At 35.0% G+C, this 15,123-nt stretch overlaps 2 protein-coding genes and 1 long non-coding RNA gene across 5 annotated transcripts; 2 read left to right on the top strand and 1 right to left on the bottom strand.

The window, feature by feature from the left end:
- Positions 1 to 2,292: 2,292 nt before the first annotated feature.
- LOC124298786 (probable low affinity copper uptake protein 2) lies at positions 2,293 to 14,270 on the top strand. Of its 3 annotated transcripts, XR_006906881.1 has the most exons (5): positions 2,294 to 2,995; positions 3,118 to 3,391; positions 3,969 to 4,195; positions 5,017 to 6,660; positions 12,842 to 14,270. XR_006906881.1 is itself a non-coding variant. In XM_046751274.1 (4 exons), exons 2-4 carry the CDS (start codon positions 3,126 to 3,128, stop codon positions 5,106 to 5,108), a joined length of 585 nt encoding a protein of 194 aa, XP_046607230.1. In that variant the 5' UTR covers positions 2,293 to 2,995; positions 3,099 to 3,125; the 3' UTR covers positions 5,109 to 6,902. The 3 variants fall into 3 exon arrangements, 2 of the variants coding, with proteins under 2 accessions (XP_046607230.1, XP_046607229.1); XM_046751274.1 differs by lacking the exon at positions 12,842 to 14,270 and having other exon boundaries at positions 2,293 to 2,995; positions 3,099 to 3,391; positions 5,017 to 6,902; XM_046751273.1 differs by lacking the exon at positions 12,842 to 14,270 and having other exon boundaries at positions 5,017 to 6,892.
- On the top strand, positions 9,552 to 10,601 carry LOC124297786 (uncharacterized). The gene is made up of 3 exons (XM_046749100.1): positions 9,552 to 9,681; positions 9,748 to 10,119; positions 10,204 to 10,601. The coding sequence occupies exons 1-3, from the start codon at positions 9,552 to 9,554 to the stop codon at positions 10,599 to 10,601; spliced, it is 900 nt and encodes a 299-aa protein (XP_046605056.1).
- Positions 14,271 to 14,328: 58 nt separating the features above from the next.
- Positions 14,329 to 15,065, bottom strand: LOC124298787 (uncharacterized). The gene is made up of 2 exons (XR_006906882.1): positions 14,602 to 15,065; positions 14,329 to 14,442 (listed from the first exon to the last, which is right to left on the bottom strand). It is a non-coding gene; the product is annotated as an uncharacterized LOC124298787 (long non-coding RNA).
- Positions 15,066 to 15,123: the final 58 nt, after the last annotated feature.

The raw sequence follows: 15,123 nt of genomic DNA on the forward strand, positions 1-15,123 counted from the left end.
ATGATGTATTACAATTTTTCAGGACACATCACTATCTATAAAAAATGTCGCGACAGCATGTCTCTATCTTTTATAGTTATGTCACAATAAGCGTCCTTTTATTAAAAAAAATTTATTAAAATACCACCGCTAGAAAAGGCTCTTTATTCGTACCTAGGTATTGATCCTTATACTCAATAAATTAAATGGCTTTTGTATTGCGGTTATGACCTTTGAACAATTAGTCTAAGAATAAATAAAAAAAATATTGTAAAATGACCAGAAAAAAAAAAAAGTGAAAAATAATATTTAAAAAAATAGAACAAAAACAAACAAAATATAAAAAACTAATGTAAATACAAAAAAAGTTGAAGAAAATATATTCAAAAATTAATATCTTAGTTTTTTGTTTTCCGTAAAGGTTATTTTTTTAGAAACTCACTGTAAACATTGTGTATTTTCTTTTATTATATTATTATATGCCCGTGCGAAGCCGGGATAGGCTGCTAGTATTTTATACGTATCTATGGTTTTACGGTCCATTATTCTCCATGCTATATGGTATAGCGTAAGTTGCTTATAGTATAGCTCTCAGCTCCGAATGCGCATATGGCATTGCTGAGTGTAATATAATAATTAGATATAATGGTGTTAATATAATAATATATAATAATGTATAATAATGGGTATGTTCCGATATACACTACGAGCACTGTTCAGTGCTCTTACTGGGGAGAAATTCGTTCCGTTATAGACTGACAGTATACAGTCGCAGTATCCTAGGGAAATATATGACGTCATAAATTGTCGCCATTTTTCTACTGTGAACACTGGTGGTTTCGAGGTAAGGTGCTCTCAGTGCTTTGATCACGTGATCAACAGCGTTCAGAAATTTAACAGCTTCCACTATTGATAATTATTATTATTGAATATTGTCATTTAAAAATACCGACCGTTAAAGCCAAAATGGAAAATTTGAAGAAATTGTGTTTATTGCAGTCTGAAACATTGTATATCGGAACAGTGTATATCGGAACATACCCAATATTATAGCTCTTTGTAGTCCGAAGATCTCGTAACATGATTTTAGCAGAGACTAGTAGAGAGATTGCCAATGCTCGCCCTGCGGGTAAACCAAGATGCAGGGGGATTTGGACGTGGTGGGGGTAGTTCACATTGGCTTGGCCGATACGTCAGATTTTGGAAGATCGCTGCTGCAGCTGCGTGTACATCAGCTACCTGGGTAATGCAGAGTGACTGCAGAGCTGACTGAGCGGCGGCGTGCGCGTGCCTCGAGCGTATCTATCGGGTGAACCTTTTTGTTTGGAAACCGCGCCTTCCGCGTTCGTTGAAGAAATCAACAAATGCGAGAGTTCACGTTTATTCAGAGACTCGATTGTATTTTGCTGATGATGAATGAGTCTGTAACCGAACATTTAATTGTGATAAGCATATATTTATATCACGGTCTCCTCAATTGGGCCTGTTGCGGAAAAGTATGCTCGTCTAAAAAAAAAAAAGTTGTCGTTTCTATCCGAGAATCGTTAGCTCACCAGCCACGAGTGCAACGCCCGCTGCTACGGACTATATACAATAATTTTGGCGGTCCAATGCATCTTCATCTCCTGAAGGCTTAACAGCCAATTAATTACTTTTTACGTAGATTCAGTTCAATTAGATATAATATCATTCGAAGGATGCGTATACGTGCTGGAATGAAAGAATAGTCTCTGACGCAGTTATGCACCTATTGACGAGCATACTTTTTCGCAACAGGCCCAATTGAGGAGACCGTGATATAAATATATGCTTATCACAATTAAATGTTCAGTTACAGACTCATTCATCATCAGCAAAATACAATCGAGTCTGTGTTCTTCCAGAATCTGACGTATCGGCCAAGCCAATGTGCACGCGAACTACCCCCACTACCTCGGCCAGCGGAGACCCCCTCGAGCACCTGCATTGGCAATCTCTCTACCATGATGTAAATATACGAGGTGTGCCAGAACTAAAGACCGATTTTCGCTCAGTCTGCACATATCCAAGATGACGTCACAGAAATCACGTAATATCACGTAATTAGGTTACTTGAGATTACTTAATTATTTCCGTATATTCTGTTTCCTGAAAATGCCAGTTTGCGCAGTCAAAAGTTGCAACAATAATAACATAAACACCGAAGGACAAAATATCAAGCCTACATGACGTCACCTTGGATATATTATCTGATTGGTTCAACAAAAGCGTATGCGCATGGTTTCACCTTGTTTCCTTACATCATGCTCTCTACTAGTCTCTGGTTCCACGCTGTAAGACGTAGGAACGGTATCCGTCCACTATCCAGTGATATTATGATTAGTCCACTATCTAGAGATCGGCGGTGTCACCATTGTCACCCCGTTGGTCCAGAGGTCAAGGGTCAGACCACGGAGTGGTCAGATCCATGTCGAATTGGCATGGAATGCACTATTCTACGCATTTAAATTGTCGAATGATAAAACCAAATTCTATTTCATTGCTCCGTTCAATGCGAAAACCTACAATCATGATCATTATTATTCGAGTATTTCTAGCTTTGACTCAAGTCAAGTCTTTCTATGCATATATTACAATTGTCATGCAAGAATCAAAATTGTTAATGCTAAAACACCTATTCTATGACAATTGTAGCACATAAATTGTTGAACAAACGTATTTTCAAGCTTGTTCAGCTGTGAAAACTTCACCATCACATTACATGTTGCATGAATGATGACTTATTATCACTAGTCAGCCGCTTGCAATACCAAGTGTCCAAACTAAACTCCAAGTCCAAGTCTACACATGCAAAGAGAGCAAAGCCTGCCTTTGGGTAAGGCTAGGTGATCAACGTAGACTAATAATATCAATGATTAACATCATGCCAGCACATGAGTGTGTAAACACAAGTGCTTATCAGTCTTGATGCACAGTTCGAATGTCGAACAATTTCGACAGCGGGATCTGAAGAACAAGAGAGAAAAGAAATACAACGGTAAGTATAACCTGGACATACAATTTATATTTTACCAAAGGTCTATTACAAAAGTTATCTGCCCGCATTTCCATCACTATAAACATTAATTATTTGACTACAGCTGTTCTCCTTTGTGCCAGGCTTTCCGATGCATATGTGTTTTTGGTTCGGAACGGACTTAGGGTCGTTTCTTTTTCCAAGTTACATCGTAAGTTCAACTTGGGCTTTGGTCATGACTTGCATAGGATTGACAAGCCTGGCCATTCTCTTTGAGGGCATGAAAGTACTGCAAGTTAAACTGAGACTCGGCACCGTTGCTTCGATGTCAGACAATCAGCCTCATTCCAATGAAAACTCCTCCCTGTTGTCAAGATTTTCTTCCGCATCCTTCACCCATGCTGCCTCCACAAATTGGTAAACTTCTAACTGTAAGGATCAGGACCATTAAGATGATTGTGTCACTTAAAAATATTGTTATTGCTGTTTTCATTTTTTTTAGAAAAATACTACAAGAAAGTTTCAACTCCGCATGAAGTTTCAGTATTTTTGACCATTTGATCATATATTCCAATAACAAAACATGATACATTAAAGTTTGAAAATCCAAAGAAAAGTTGTAAAGCGCTGATTAATTTTATACTCGACCTTGTAACCAAAGGTGGTAATGAAGTTTGAAAACTTTTGTGGCAAATCGTAATTTAAGACCCTTATTTTCAGACCAAATACCAAATTTAGTCAAGTAGTTTCTTTGAAAACTCACAATCTTTGAGCGATTGATTTTTTTAAACTAAATCCTCTGAGTAATTTAAAAAAATTCTTGTTTCGCTAATATTTGTATAATTACAGTTTTATTCGATTCTATTACACATATCCTAAAATCGAAAGAAGTACAATGAAATGATCCAATATCTTTTGCAGCCACGTTACCCTATAAAGAACGCACAATGACAAGAAATTGAAGATATGTAGCACATTAACTATTCCTTTACAGTGGCAGCTGGCCGAGATGGTTTTTAGAAGTATTTCATTGGTCTGCACACACAACTCTGGGGTATCTGCTTATGCTGGCTGTGATGTCTTATAACGGTTATCTCAGTATCGCATTAATCCTTGGAGGAGGTTTCGGGTATTGGATATTTGGACCGTCACTTCACCAACTCAATATGCATCACTTTGACGACCAGCACAAGAATATGCAATGTGATTTGGAGTGCTCAGGTAGTTAAAAAGATACTAGATAATATCTTTCCAATTTATCCTTACATCGATTTGAGTCCAAACAAATCACTTGCAGTAATCTAATCCTGATCAATTTATCAGTAGGTCGTTGAGCCAGAAAATCATTACTTTTTATTAATATTCCTACGAATTAATCGTACATTTAAGATTTATAAAATTAATATATTCATAAGCTACGATGATTTCTTTAACAATACAAAAATGCAAAATACTGAAATAATAAACAAAAACTTATATATCGATGCTTCACGCCAAATGTTTTCGTAACAATAAAAAATCGACTGGATTCACTCAATCTTATTTTACGATGGCCATTTTATTCAGAAGACGATTTTATACAAATTCACAACAATACATTTTTTTTAATAGCTAATCCAATATAACCATTCGTTGAGCTCAATCAATATCGGTGCACTGTTGTAAATATAAATACTTGTAACCGTACAAGCATGAATAAGAAAACTTCTTAATAGAATTGTAGAAAATAATCTTGAGAATAAAATTAGTTATTATGGAGTGAAATAAAACGAATCTAATAGATTTTGAACCATTTTGAAGCGATTTGAAATGAAGCATCAGTATTTAAGCTCTTGTTTAATTAACCTATGAATATTGTTTTGAATATGGTAATTCGATGAATACTCAATGTTCAACTATCTTGTAATGAAATTAGTAAAAAGTATGGATTTTTGGCTCGCCAACATCCATCAATTCTATTTGCGAAATACTTGTAGTTTGTACTCGCATGTTCGTGTGTCCAGTATATGCTTAAGAAAAATTGTTTTTTATTACCGTTTCAGATGCAATAACAAATACCGAAAGACGTCAATCAAGTGTGTCTGTAATCGGAGAGCAGCTGGCATCAGAAGCTAGCGCACAAGTGCACACGTGATGGAGATTTAGTAAATGAGAATCAAGACAAAATAGGCAGTACGAGATGATCGATACTAGCTTTATGTAATAATTTAATTCTAAGTAAGACTTGAGGAATGACGTCTGTTTAAGTGACGATTTTTCACAGTTCAGACAATTTTTTAAAACATTTTGGTATTTCAGCTTTAATTCTTAGATCAATGAGCTATTGTACTGATTGTGAGTTGAAAAAAGTGCTGGGTGAGCAATTTTACATCTACCTACTTTCGAAATATTTTTGAAATTTCACTCATAGAAATATATTATATTAATAAAAAGTCTATTCATTTGAAAACGATTAGTTGTTACTTGATAAACTAAAATTGAATGAATTTGGTGACCAACATCAGATTATAGGCACGGTAGAAAAGTAATTTCGAGTGTCAACTAATCAGCATTAAGAAACTCATCTTTTTCTGCAGTTAATGCATAGACGGCTTTTCGTAATAACAAATACATTGGCAACGGTAGAAGTTAGGTAATCCTTTTTTAAGAACGAAGTTCTCTGCAATTGTAAATACGACATTTTCAATTTTAATCTCAGAATACATATTCCGCTATGGTGCCTATCACGCAACAATCACGTAAACTTGATTCAATGGCTGTGATAATAAATCAAACCGTAAGTTATTACTGCTTGCAATTAAAAAACATGATATTGCAGAATATTAGAAAAGTATAATATCGAGACCAGAAAATATGATACAGTAACTTAGATTTGGTAGTGTTGCCTCAGCCAAATAAATTGACATAAGTTACACACTAAAGATATCCTTGGATTGTAAAACTTTTCAAGTATAAATTCGACATCCAGCATTGATATAAATATGATATGTGAAGCGAAAAAAACATTAAAATAATTGATATAAGATTGTTCTGGCATCAGGGTACTGAATTAATCCTAATGTGTTTGTTTACACTTTTTTCTACATACTGAATCTATGCTCAAGGCTGCAATAATATCAACTAAATTTTTGAAAATATGTAGTATTAGAATCAAAGATTTATGATAATTCACCTGAGTGTCATATAGTGCTTGGTTGGTATGTATCGATGTACGAGTCAGTAACCTGCCAGTCACAACAGCAAATATGATCAAGACGGGCGACTGCGACGAATACCAATGCTCTGCTTGCAAAAAAGCAATTAAAAGCCAGGTAGTACAATGCAAGAGTGATCCGAAACTTTTTTACCACCCAGGGTATGTGAATGAGCATAAGATACTGGATAGGAATCGTGAGCTAGTACAGTGCAAGGGTCCATTCGATACGTTTAATGCAGATGATGAACGTCCGAAGGCAGTAACGCAGTTAGCAGGTGATAGCAGAGATCGTTTAGCATCGACTGGACCGACGGGAGGAATAAGAAGTAACAGTCCATCGGTAGTGGTTGACACAAAAATAGACTAGCTGATAAAAACAGTGAAAGCAATGAAGGCCGAAATCGCTTGCAAGAATGAAGTTAGGAATATGATCCAATAGATAATTGGTGTGGAAATGGGAGGGCTGCAGCAACAGATATAATCCAGCCGAGTAAGCATTGACTCCTATTCTTTTCGAGAACAGTTTCTCCAATTTTTTCGTAGGTAGATTTGACCTCAACCAATGAGCCCTTGATTTTTCCGCCATATCAATTTAGCAGCTGATTGTTTAAAGAAATGTTGAAAAAAAAAATCGAATTTTTATTTTTAATTTTTTTTCCATTGGCGTGAGGAAAAAATGTTTGATATAAGAGTAGTAGATCTTAACCTCGTGTATAAGAAAAAAATTTTTTGATTTAAAAAATAATTTTTAGTTTAGCCGCAAAATGTAAAAAACCGGCCATTTTTTTTTTTAAATTTCAATCCAGTTTCCGTAATTATAAATTTAAACCTTCGAAACTCACATGTCGCGTGTGAAATTAGTGCTTCAAAAACCAGTTCCAAAAATTATTCGATTATCTCGTACATTATGGCAACAAATAGCGATTTTCGAAAAAACTTTGGGTACCAATAGAATCCAACATAATGGGGTTACAGTGTCAAAAAAAATTTCTCGCAGTACTTACAGATATGGAGATTACTAATGCGATTGAAAAAAGAAAATTTTTCTTACTTAACAAATAGGATTATTGCTGAAATTATTGACTTACGAAAAACATTTTTTAATATTGTTATTTCTGTTTTTGAGACGAAAAATTGAAAAAAAAAAGAAAACCTCTTCATCTTTATTAGAACCGGAGTTACACTTGTTTTACTTATTTCCAATTTATTATCAATGTTATTAATATTAAGATTTGAAAAAATACTATATCTCGTCCATACCTCAAGGGTCAACCATGAATTTCTTCATTCTGATTTGAGCTCTATTTTTATCAAAATTAATTAGTGAATCGAGGCAAACGCGAGGCGTCGCATCCCAGCAGCGTGCCAACTTAAATGACTATCTCCGGTAAAAATTATCGTAGAATTTTTTTTTTATTTAAACTAATTATTTTTTTCTCAGCTATCGGAATATTCAATTAGTTTTTTATTTTGATCAATATTTTTTTTTTCTTTTATATCGCAATATCTCCGGAAAAATTGTAGAAGGAGTAAAAGAATAGGAGTCAGTCGATTACATGCCTTATTCGCCTGTACTAATAGAAGAAATGAAGAGAATGATACAGGAAGATGGTACGAGTAACCTACAGTGAAGCAGTGAAAGAAAAGAAAAAAGAAAAGGTGATTATCATCAAACCCAAAGTGTAACAGGAGAGCGAAGAAACAAAAAAAGTGATAAAGGAGAAGGTGGATATAAAGAGTATGGCGGTGGGAATAAGTTACTAAAGAAAGGCAGTAAAGGAACGGTGATCCTGGGCTGTGAATCAGGAGAACAAATTGAAACACTGAAGGCTGCAGTACAGGACAAAATGGGTGAGGATTTCAAAGTTACTGAGTCAGTGCAACTGGAACCGAAGATAAAGACAGTAAATGTGGAAGAAGAAGAGTTTAAACTAAACGACGAAGAACTAGTTGACACAATAAAAATGAGGAATGGGATAGAGGAAACCAAAGGAAGAGAGATGAAAATTGTAAAAAGATAGGAAGAATTGTAAAAGAAGGGAAGGAAACAGGAGCGTAACAGAAGAGGAACCGGCAAGAGATCAATAATACTAGAAGTAGATGAAGTAACCGATGAGATGCTATCGCAGAAAAGTATGCTCACCGTGGGATGGATAAAATGTCCGGTTTACAATCACATCAGTGTAAAGCGATGCTTTAAATGCTGGGGCTATTATCATTTAGCGAAGAATGGCACCAGGGAAAAAACTTGCTACAGATGTGCAGGAAAACACAACGCAAGAGAGTATACAACGAATAAGAGTAAATGTGTAAACTGTACGTTTCAAAATTAAAAGTACAATCGATCGGGAATGTCCAACATACAAAAGAGCGATGCAAGAGAAAAAGACGAGTGTGGGATGGATAGAATAGCAACTACAGAAGGAAGAGACGATATGGTACACAAATGCGCAAAGCCTCTTAGCACCTAACAAGGAGATATGACATCAGGTGGTTGACAAAATGAAACCTGCATTGATAGAGTTATCAGAGACGTGGGTGACTGCTGAAATAGGAGACAGTGAAATATATATGTCGGGTTATAGTGTAATTATTTGCGATGCAGGGAATAACAATACAGGAGGGGCCATGGTATATGTAAGAGACGGTATTAACCATGAATTAATAATGAGGTCGATGACAAGTTATATAAAGAAGTTATAATAGTGGTGTACCATTCACCAAGTGCGTCAGATGCAGAATTTATAAGATACATAGAAGATGTAACTGAAGAGTTAACAATAAAGGGAGATTGTTTAGTGATAGGAGGTTATAATATAGGCGTCAAGGGAAACTCGTTCTATAAAAAACAATTAATATCAGAAATGTTAAGCCTAGGGATGAAACAGTATGTCAACGAGCCAACAAGAATAATGCAGGACAGCCGAACAGTTCTAAATCTTGTATTCGCAAATACAAGCGTGCAACTACAGGTGGTACACAAACCAAAAATAACAGACCGTGTAGAGTAGTGAGTAAACAGCGAGAATACAAGACCAGGAACTACGGTAAAATTGACATGCAAGAGTTTACAACAGTGCTGAAAAATTCCGTGCAGCAATGGACAAATGGATATATCAACTGGAAGGTAAAGCTGTTTATCGATAGTGTAGTACGTACTCTGGACATAGTAGTACCAATAAAGGTAGTTAAGGTTCCAAGCGTATGAGAGGATAAAAAATGTTACTCAGATAAGATAAGAAGGGCGGCGAGAAAAAGGGACAATGCATACAGAAAAAGCAATGCATGAGGGAACGGAAGGATGACTGGGAACAGTTTAAACTAGAAAGAAATGAAATAGTTAAATTAACAAGGAAAAAGAAAAATGAATGTTAAGAGATCATGATAGACTGTAATAAGAATGATCCAAATAAAATGTGGAAAACTTTAAAAGAACTTATTAGCAGGGGACCGGCTAAACCGAGACACATTGAAGATATGAAATTTGGAATATTAGATGATATGAAGGAGGGTAAGATGGCGGACTAATTTAACATGTTGTACGTGGAAAGTATTAACAACATAGTTAATTCAATAGATGGGGATGTATCTGCAAGTCCAGGTAGAAGAAGAATCTTGGTGGGTGCTGGTGTGGAAAACGAAAGAAAAATCGAAAAGTTTGAAAATATCGGAATAGGGGAACTCGAGAAAATAGTCAATGGACTCCAGAGGAAGAAAGGTTTTGAAGAAGGTATATCAAGCGAAATATTGAAGCTGGAGTTCAGTGCAATTGGAAAGGAGTTTGTTGGTGTCATCAACGAATCCTTAAGGGTGGGCTGTTGTCCTAATAATTGGAAAAAGTTCACGATCATACCGATCCGAAAGATAGAGAAGGCCAAAAACGCAAAGGATTTCCGGCTAATTAATATATTACCATTGTACGAAAAGGTTCTAGAGCTGGTTGTAAAGAGTTGAGAAGAAAAATATTTAGCATCAAATAACGTTATAACAGTGGATTAGTCGGGTTTTAGGTAACGATTTTCGTGTGAAACAGTGATTCAAACTGTCATAGACGAATGGAAATTAAACATTAGCAAAGGGAAAATAGTAGGAGTAATCTTCATGGATTTAAAACGAGCATTTGAGAGTGTAGATAGAGAATTGTTAATAGAAAAAATGCGGCAATATGGAGTTAGAGGTAAAGTGTTAGAATGGTATAGATCGTACTTAAACAACAGGACACAACAAATTTGGTTTAATGAAGAATTTTCCGAGATTATCATAACGAAATACGGTGTTGCACAAGGATCCGTATTAGGGTCTCTGCTGTTCGTTACATATATAAAAGATATAGTTGACATATGTCCCGAAGACAATGAAATAGAAATAAAAATTGTTGCTGATGATACACTAATGTATGTTACTGGAGACAGTAGTGCGGGGGTGGAATGAAAGATGAATCGGGCATTAGGCATAGTTGAAAGATGGATGAATAGGAACAAACTAAAAATGAATGCGGAAAAGACGAACTACTGTATGATAGTAAGGAATGTAAGGAAAGAATTGAAAGGAAATATTGTACTGAAATGCATGGACGAAACAGAGTTAGAGCGAGTGGAGGTAATAAAATACTAGGTGTTATGATAGACGATAAGCTGCGATTTAAAGACCATTGTGAGTATATGTTGAAAAATATAGGGAAAAAAATTACTTTGCCGGACTTTGAGTTTTGTGTAACACTGCTAGTGGGTATGAGTGAAACTGTGTTAAATAAACTGCAGACAGTGCAGAATAGAGCAATGCGAGTAATACTGCGATGCAATCGGTATACGAAGGTGGACGATATATTGCAAGCGGTTCAGTTTTATAATGTGTTTATAGTTACGTTCAAGGCTGTAAACAAATTGTTACCAAAAGAATTGGCAAGTAAATTACAAGTTGTAAAATCGAGAGCGGGTCGGGTAACACGTCAGGCTAAAAATATTGTAATCCAATTCAGGAAAACGGAAAGTGCTCAATAGAGTATGTTTTGCGAAGGAGTGAAAATGTATAACGCACTGCCAGAAGAGTTTACAGGCTGTGTAAAATTAGTTCAATACAAGAGTATGTTAAAAGCATTCATTGTAAGTGAAATTAAATAAGTGCAATAATATGTAACATTATGTAAAACAAATAGCTGAGAAAGTTAATAAACATGAATCAATCTCTCTCTGTCTCTTTCGCTCTCTCTCCCTTTCTCTCGCTGTGCAAGTGATATGAGCGGCAAGCTGTCCGCGCTTCTGCATGCATAGTATACGAATTTTGACGGTACTTGATCGTTTTTTTTTAAATCTGTCGTGAGTAAATAAATAATCGTTATAATAAACACTTATCGTGAGGTGTATAGGCACTTAAACAAGTTATTTATTTTACACAATGTAGGTAATCTTACATTATTTTATACAATGGAGATAATCTTATACTTATATGTACACTGTCTACATGCTATGAACATCATAACAGGTGGTCACTATGACGATTATTTACTTACGTTAAAAAATCGACAAGAACTATGAAACTTCGGTTATTATACAAACAAAAGCGCGGAAAATAGAAATTTTGTATTTTCATACAGATACCCTGGTGAAAATTTTTACTACTAAGAATTTTTACAGAAATTGGAATATTTCGTGTTATTCCGTACAAAATTGTGAATGTGTACGGATTTTCATGAAAAATTGTTAGTTTTCTTTGAAAGTTGTAGTGTCTTATAAATTTCTTACTGAAAAAATACAAATTTTCATGAAAATTGACCATTTTTTATGAGAAACTATGCGTATTACAATTTTTTGCATAGAATTATTCGAAATGTTCCTATTTCTCTGAAAATTCGTAGAAAATCAGAGAAATCATTTTTACCAGGGTAAGTATCATTTGTACATATACCACATGTTCCTACAAGGATTTTGTATAATTATAATGCACTGTATAATACGTCAGCAATTAAATCTGCTATTTAACAGCAAGTTCACTAAAATCAATGTCAAACACCCAAACATGTTTTGTTTTAAATAATTTTCTACGATTGATCAACATCAGTCGTCAGCATTTTATACCTATTTACTTATCTATTAGATAATACACAAGACAGGCACATATATCATTGGGTAATACACCAAAAACGCTATTATAAAATCATGGACGGCAGCTTCCAGGTGCAATACACCAATTGTCATTATCACACTAGTTTCATATTATTTTTTTATTGTGTTTTACTTTTATATTTTTACACCTGTAAGACTTAAGGAAGGAATAGAGTAGAGAAAGCGAATATATTTGCAAGTACATTTTTTAACGGTATCGAAACAACTCATATAGCGATTATTTAGAGTTGAAACGTAGGTTGACCATGCTTAAAGACAGTGTATAAGAATATTTTTGTAGCTTCTATCCCATCGCAATGAAAGGCATTAACAATATACATATGTGCATCCACTCCTTACCAGTTGTTCAAAATTCTTAAAATTGAAACTGTCGTAGATTTTGGTTAAAAACTTTCTTCCTTCTTTGCTGTAAACAATATCTGAAGTAGCTGTGTAATCTTGTGGTGAGTCTTACGAGCCATTAATAATTTTCTCAAGCATTTTCTGGACTGTTTTACGTAACCTATTCTTCTGTAACATCAACATTAAAACATTCTTTCTATATTTTAGAAATTAAAAGCTCCAACTGAAGCAAAATTGGTGTGACATGCGCATGGATAGCTAGTTATTAAATATGACCGACCGAACGCAGGATCAAACACCAGCATCGAGGAACCATTCACTTGAGAAATTAATTAAAAATCACTGGAAATCACTGGGATTCAAGATGTAATTTAATATTGACAATCACTTTGAAATTAGTAATATACCAAACATCTCCAAACTTTTAGGAACCACTTGAAGAATATTGAAATTCAAACTAATTTTTAATATTGGACATCATGAGGGAATTAATTCTGAATCGTTGATGATTTTAAAGCGAGTGGCCCCTTTGACCATCACCGTAAAATCTGTTCATAGATTTCTTTGTATAACTTTAAAGTGCATCAAAAGTAGTTTTATAATACCGCTTTAGAAAGATTTGACACTTTGCACATTCAGAATTTGAAGTCTAGTCTTTCCACAAAATTATAGTGATACCAATTTAACAGCAAAGTTTCGTGTGTGTTGATTTCCATGTAATTAAATGTTGGTCACTCTGAAGTAAAACTTCACAATACTGAAGGTAATTTTTTACTATTGATGTTGTGTAACTTTCAACGATCAAGACTTGAGCAATTTGACATTTGTTCACCTTTTATTTTATTTTTAGTGCCTGATTCAGAAACGAGATTTACTTGGAGTTCCAATTGATGAATTTTAAACAAAAACTCAATTCGGTGTTGCTATAGGGATTATATGATAAATGTCTGAATAATTATGGAAACTTGGGTAGCCTGATACTCTGCAAATAAACATGATTGATCGAAGTTTCAAATATATGATGCGATATATGTAGCACTGAGTGCTCAGTGTATCGAACATAGTCAGATGAGTAAATTTGAACTAGCAAAGTATATCTTGCCAATTGTAACTGACCTTCCGGGATATAAGACACATAAAGCTTCGAACAAGAGAAGCCAGTAATATGAATCCCAGCAGAAATATATAATTTATAAGTTTCAAGAAAAGAACTGTTTGGATACAATATAAACAATATAACTGGTCGTAGTGCTAATTTCATTTTTTGGACACTGATTTAACTCGTATAATATAATGAAAAAAAGTGAGGTCACTGTGTTTCATAGTCATAGGTTCAGAACTAAGTAAAAAATATACAACAAACTAGTCATAATTATTACACTACTCTAAATAGGATTGGTGAATTGCGAATTGGATTTTCATCAATGTACGAGTTATTTTATTTTTTATTCATACTTAATTATTATTTGTAGTTGGATAAGTTTATCGCCAGTCTGATACCACTGACAGCAGTCGTCATGCTTTTATTGTGAATTAACAGACATGTACTTAGCAGTAGTATGTAATTTGAATCTTTTTTTGTACGAGATGATTATATGCATATATTTTTGATTAAAGAAGATATTTTTGTGTGTAATGAACAGATTTTTAATGTACTTGGCGAAAGGTCTTTGCATCGAAGGTGCTTTTTTTGGGAATTATGAAAGACCTGTCAAATGAGCTATTTACAATTTTGGTGTTCTAGGTCATTGCCGGGTTTTGCCCGTCGCGCCGTGTCGTGTTACAACTGAACAACAATTTGCCGATATCTGCGAAAGAAAGAGAATTCAGTTCTTTTACAACTAAACTCGCGTCCGACGTAATTTTTCTTTTCCAGACACGATATCGTGAAATAGATGTGCTGTTATTTGCATCATCCCGTTTCATCTTCCCGTTATTTTTAAATATTCCACGTTGTATATACGTACGCAATTATACATGCTACGTCGCCAGGAACGTCCGTTCAGGGATCTATCAGGACGGAACCTGAGTTTAATTCAGTCGTAAAGAAACTGAGATATTTCTGAAAATGGAGCATCTCTCATTTTTCGCCCTTCGCTTCTATTATACTGAAGACCATAATTCAGATCGTACTGTCTTCGGAAAATCGAGATTGCGGAGAGGGATTCTCAATTGACGAAACCGTTGTCGTCGGGTATCGCGAGAATTCATCAGATATTTACGCTAATACTACGAAAAAATAAATGTAATAGAGTCATTATCGCAATTACATCAAAATATAAATCCGTAGCTCGATAAAATTCTCGACACGAGGGCAGTGAGATATACTCAACGCATTCATCACTGATGTGTGTCATTCGGAGTCTACGAGAGGCACGTCCAATCTTGTTCGTCCCCGAAACTTCTAGAACAAGCGAGAGTCGCGACGTGGGCCAATAAACGGAGGCCAACTATAGAGACGCGGTCCAATCAAAGCGCGAGTTTCTTCT

The sequence above is a fragment of the Neodiprion virginianus genome, chromosome 2, assembly GCF_021901495.1.
Source record: "Neodiprion virginianus isolate iyNeoVirg1 chromosome 2, iyNeoVirg1.1, whole genome shotgun sequence".
In the NCBI taxonomy this organism is placed as follows: Eukaryota; Metazoa; Arthropoda; class Insecta; order Hymenoptera; family Diprionidae; genus Neodiprion; species Neodiprion virginianus.

What these genes read in the sequence shown, in the direction of transcription:
- LOC124298786 (XM_046751273.1), top strand. Translation starts at nt 2,926, where the DNA reads ATGCACAGTTCGAATGTCGAACAATTTCGACAGCGGGATCTGAAGAAC. An exon ending in GAGAGAAAAGAAATACAACG is followed by an intron (nt 2,996 to 3,117) that starts GTAAGTATAACC and finishes CCTTTGTGCCAG; the next exon opens with GCTTTCCGATGCATATGTGT. An exon ending in CATGCTGCCTCCACAAATTG is followed by an intron (nt 3,392 to 3,968) that starts GTAAACTTCTAA and finishes ATTCCTTTACAG; the next exon opens with TGGCAGCTGGCCGAGATGGT.
- LOC124297786 (XM_046749100.1), top strand. Translation starts at nt 9,552, where the DNA reads ATGATAGACTGTAATAAGAATGATCCAAATAAAATGTGGAAAACTTTA. An exon ending in ATTAGATGATATGAAGGAGG is followed by an intron (nt 9,682 to 9,747) that starts GTAAGATGGCGG and finishes TTAATTCAATAG; the next exon opens with ATGGGGATGTATCTGCAAGT. An exon ending in TCTAGAGCTGGTTGTAAAGA is followed by an intron (nt 10,120 to 10,203) that starts GTTGAGAAGAAA and finishes CGTGTGAAACAG; the next exon opens with TGATTCAAACTGTCATAGAC.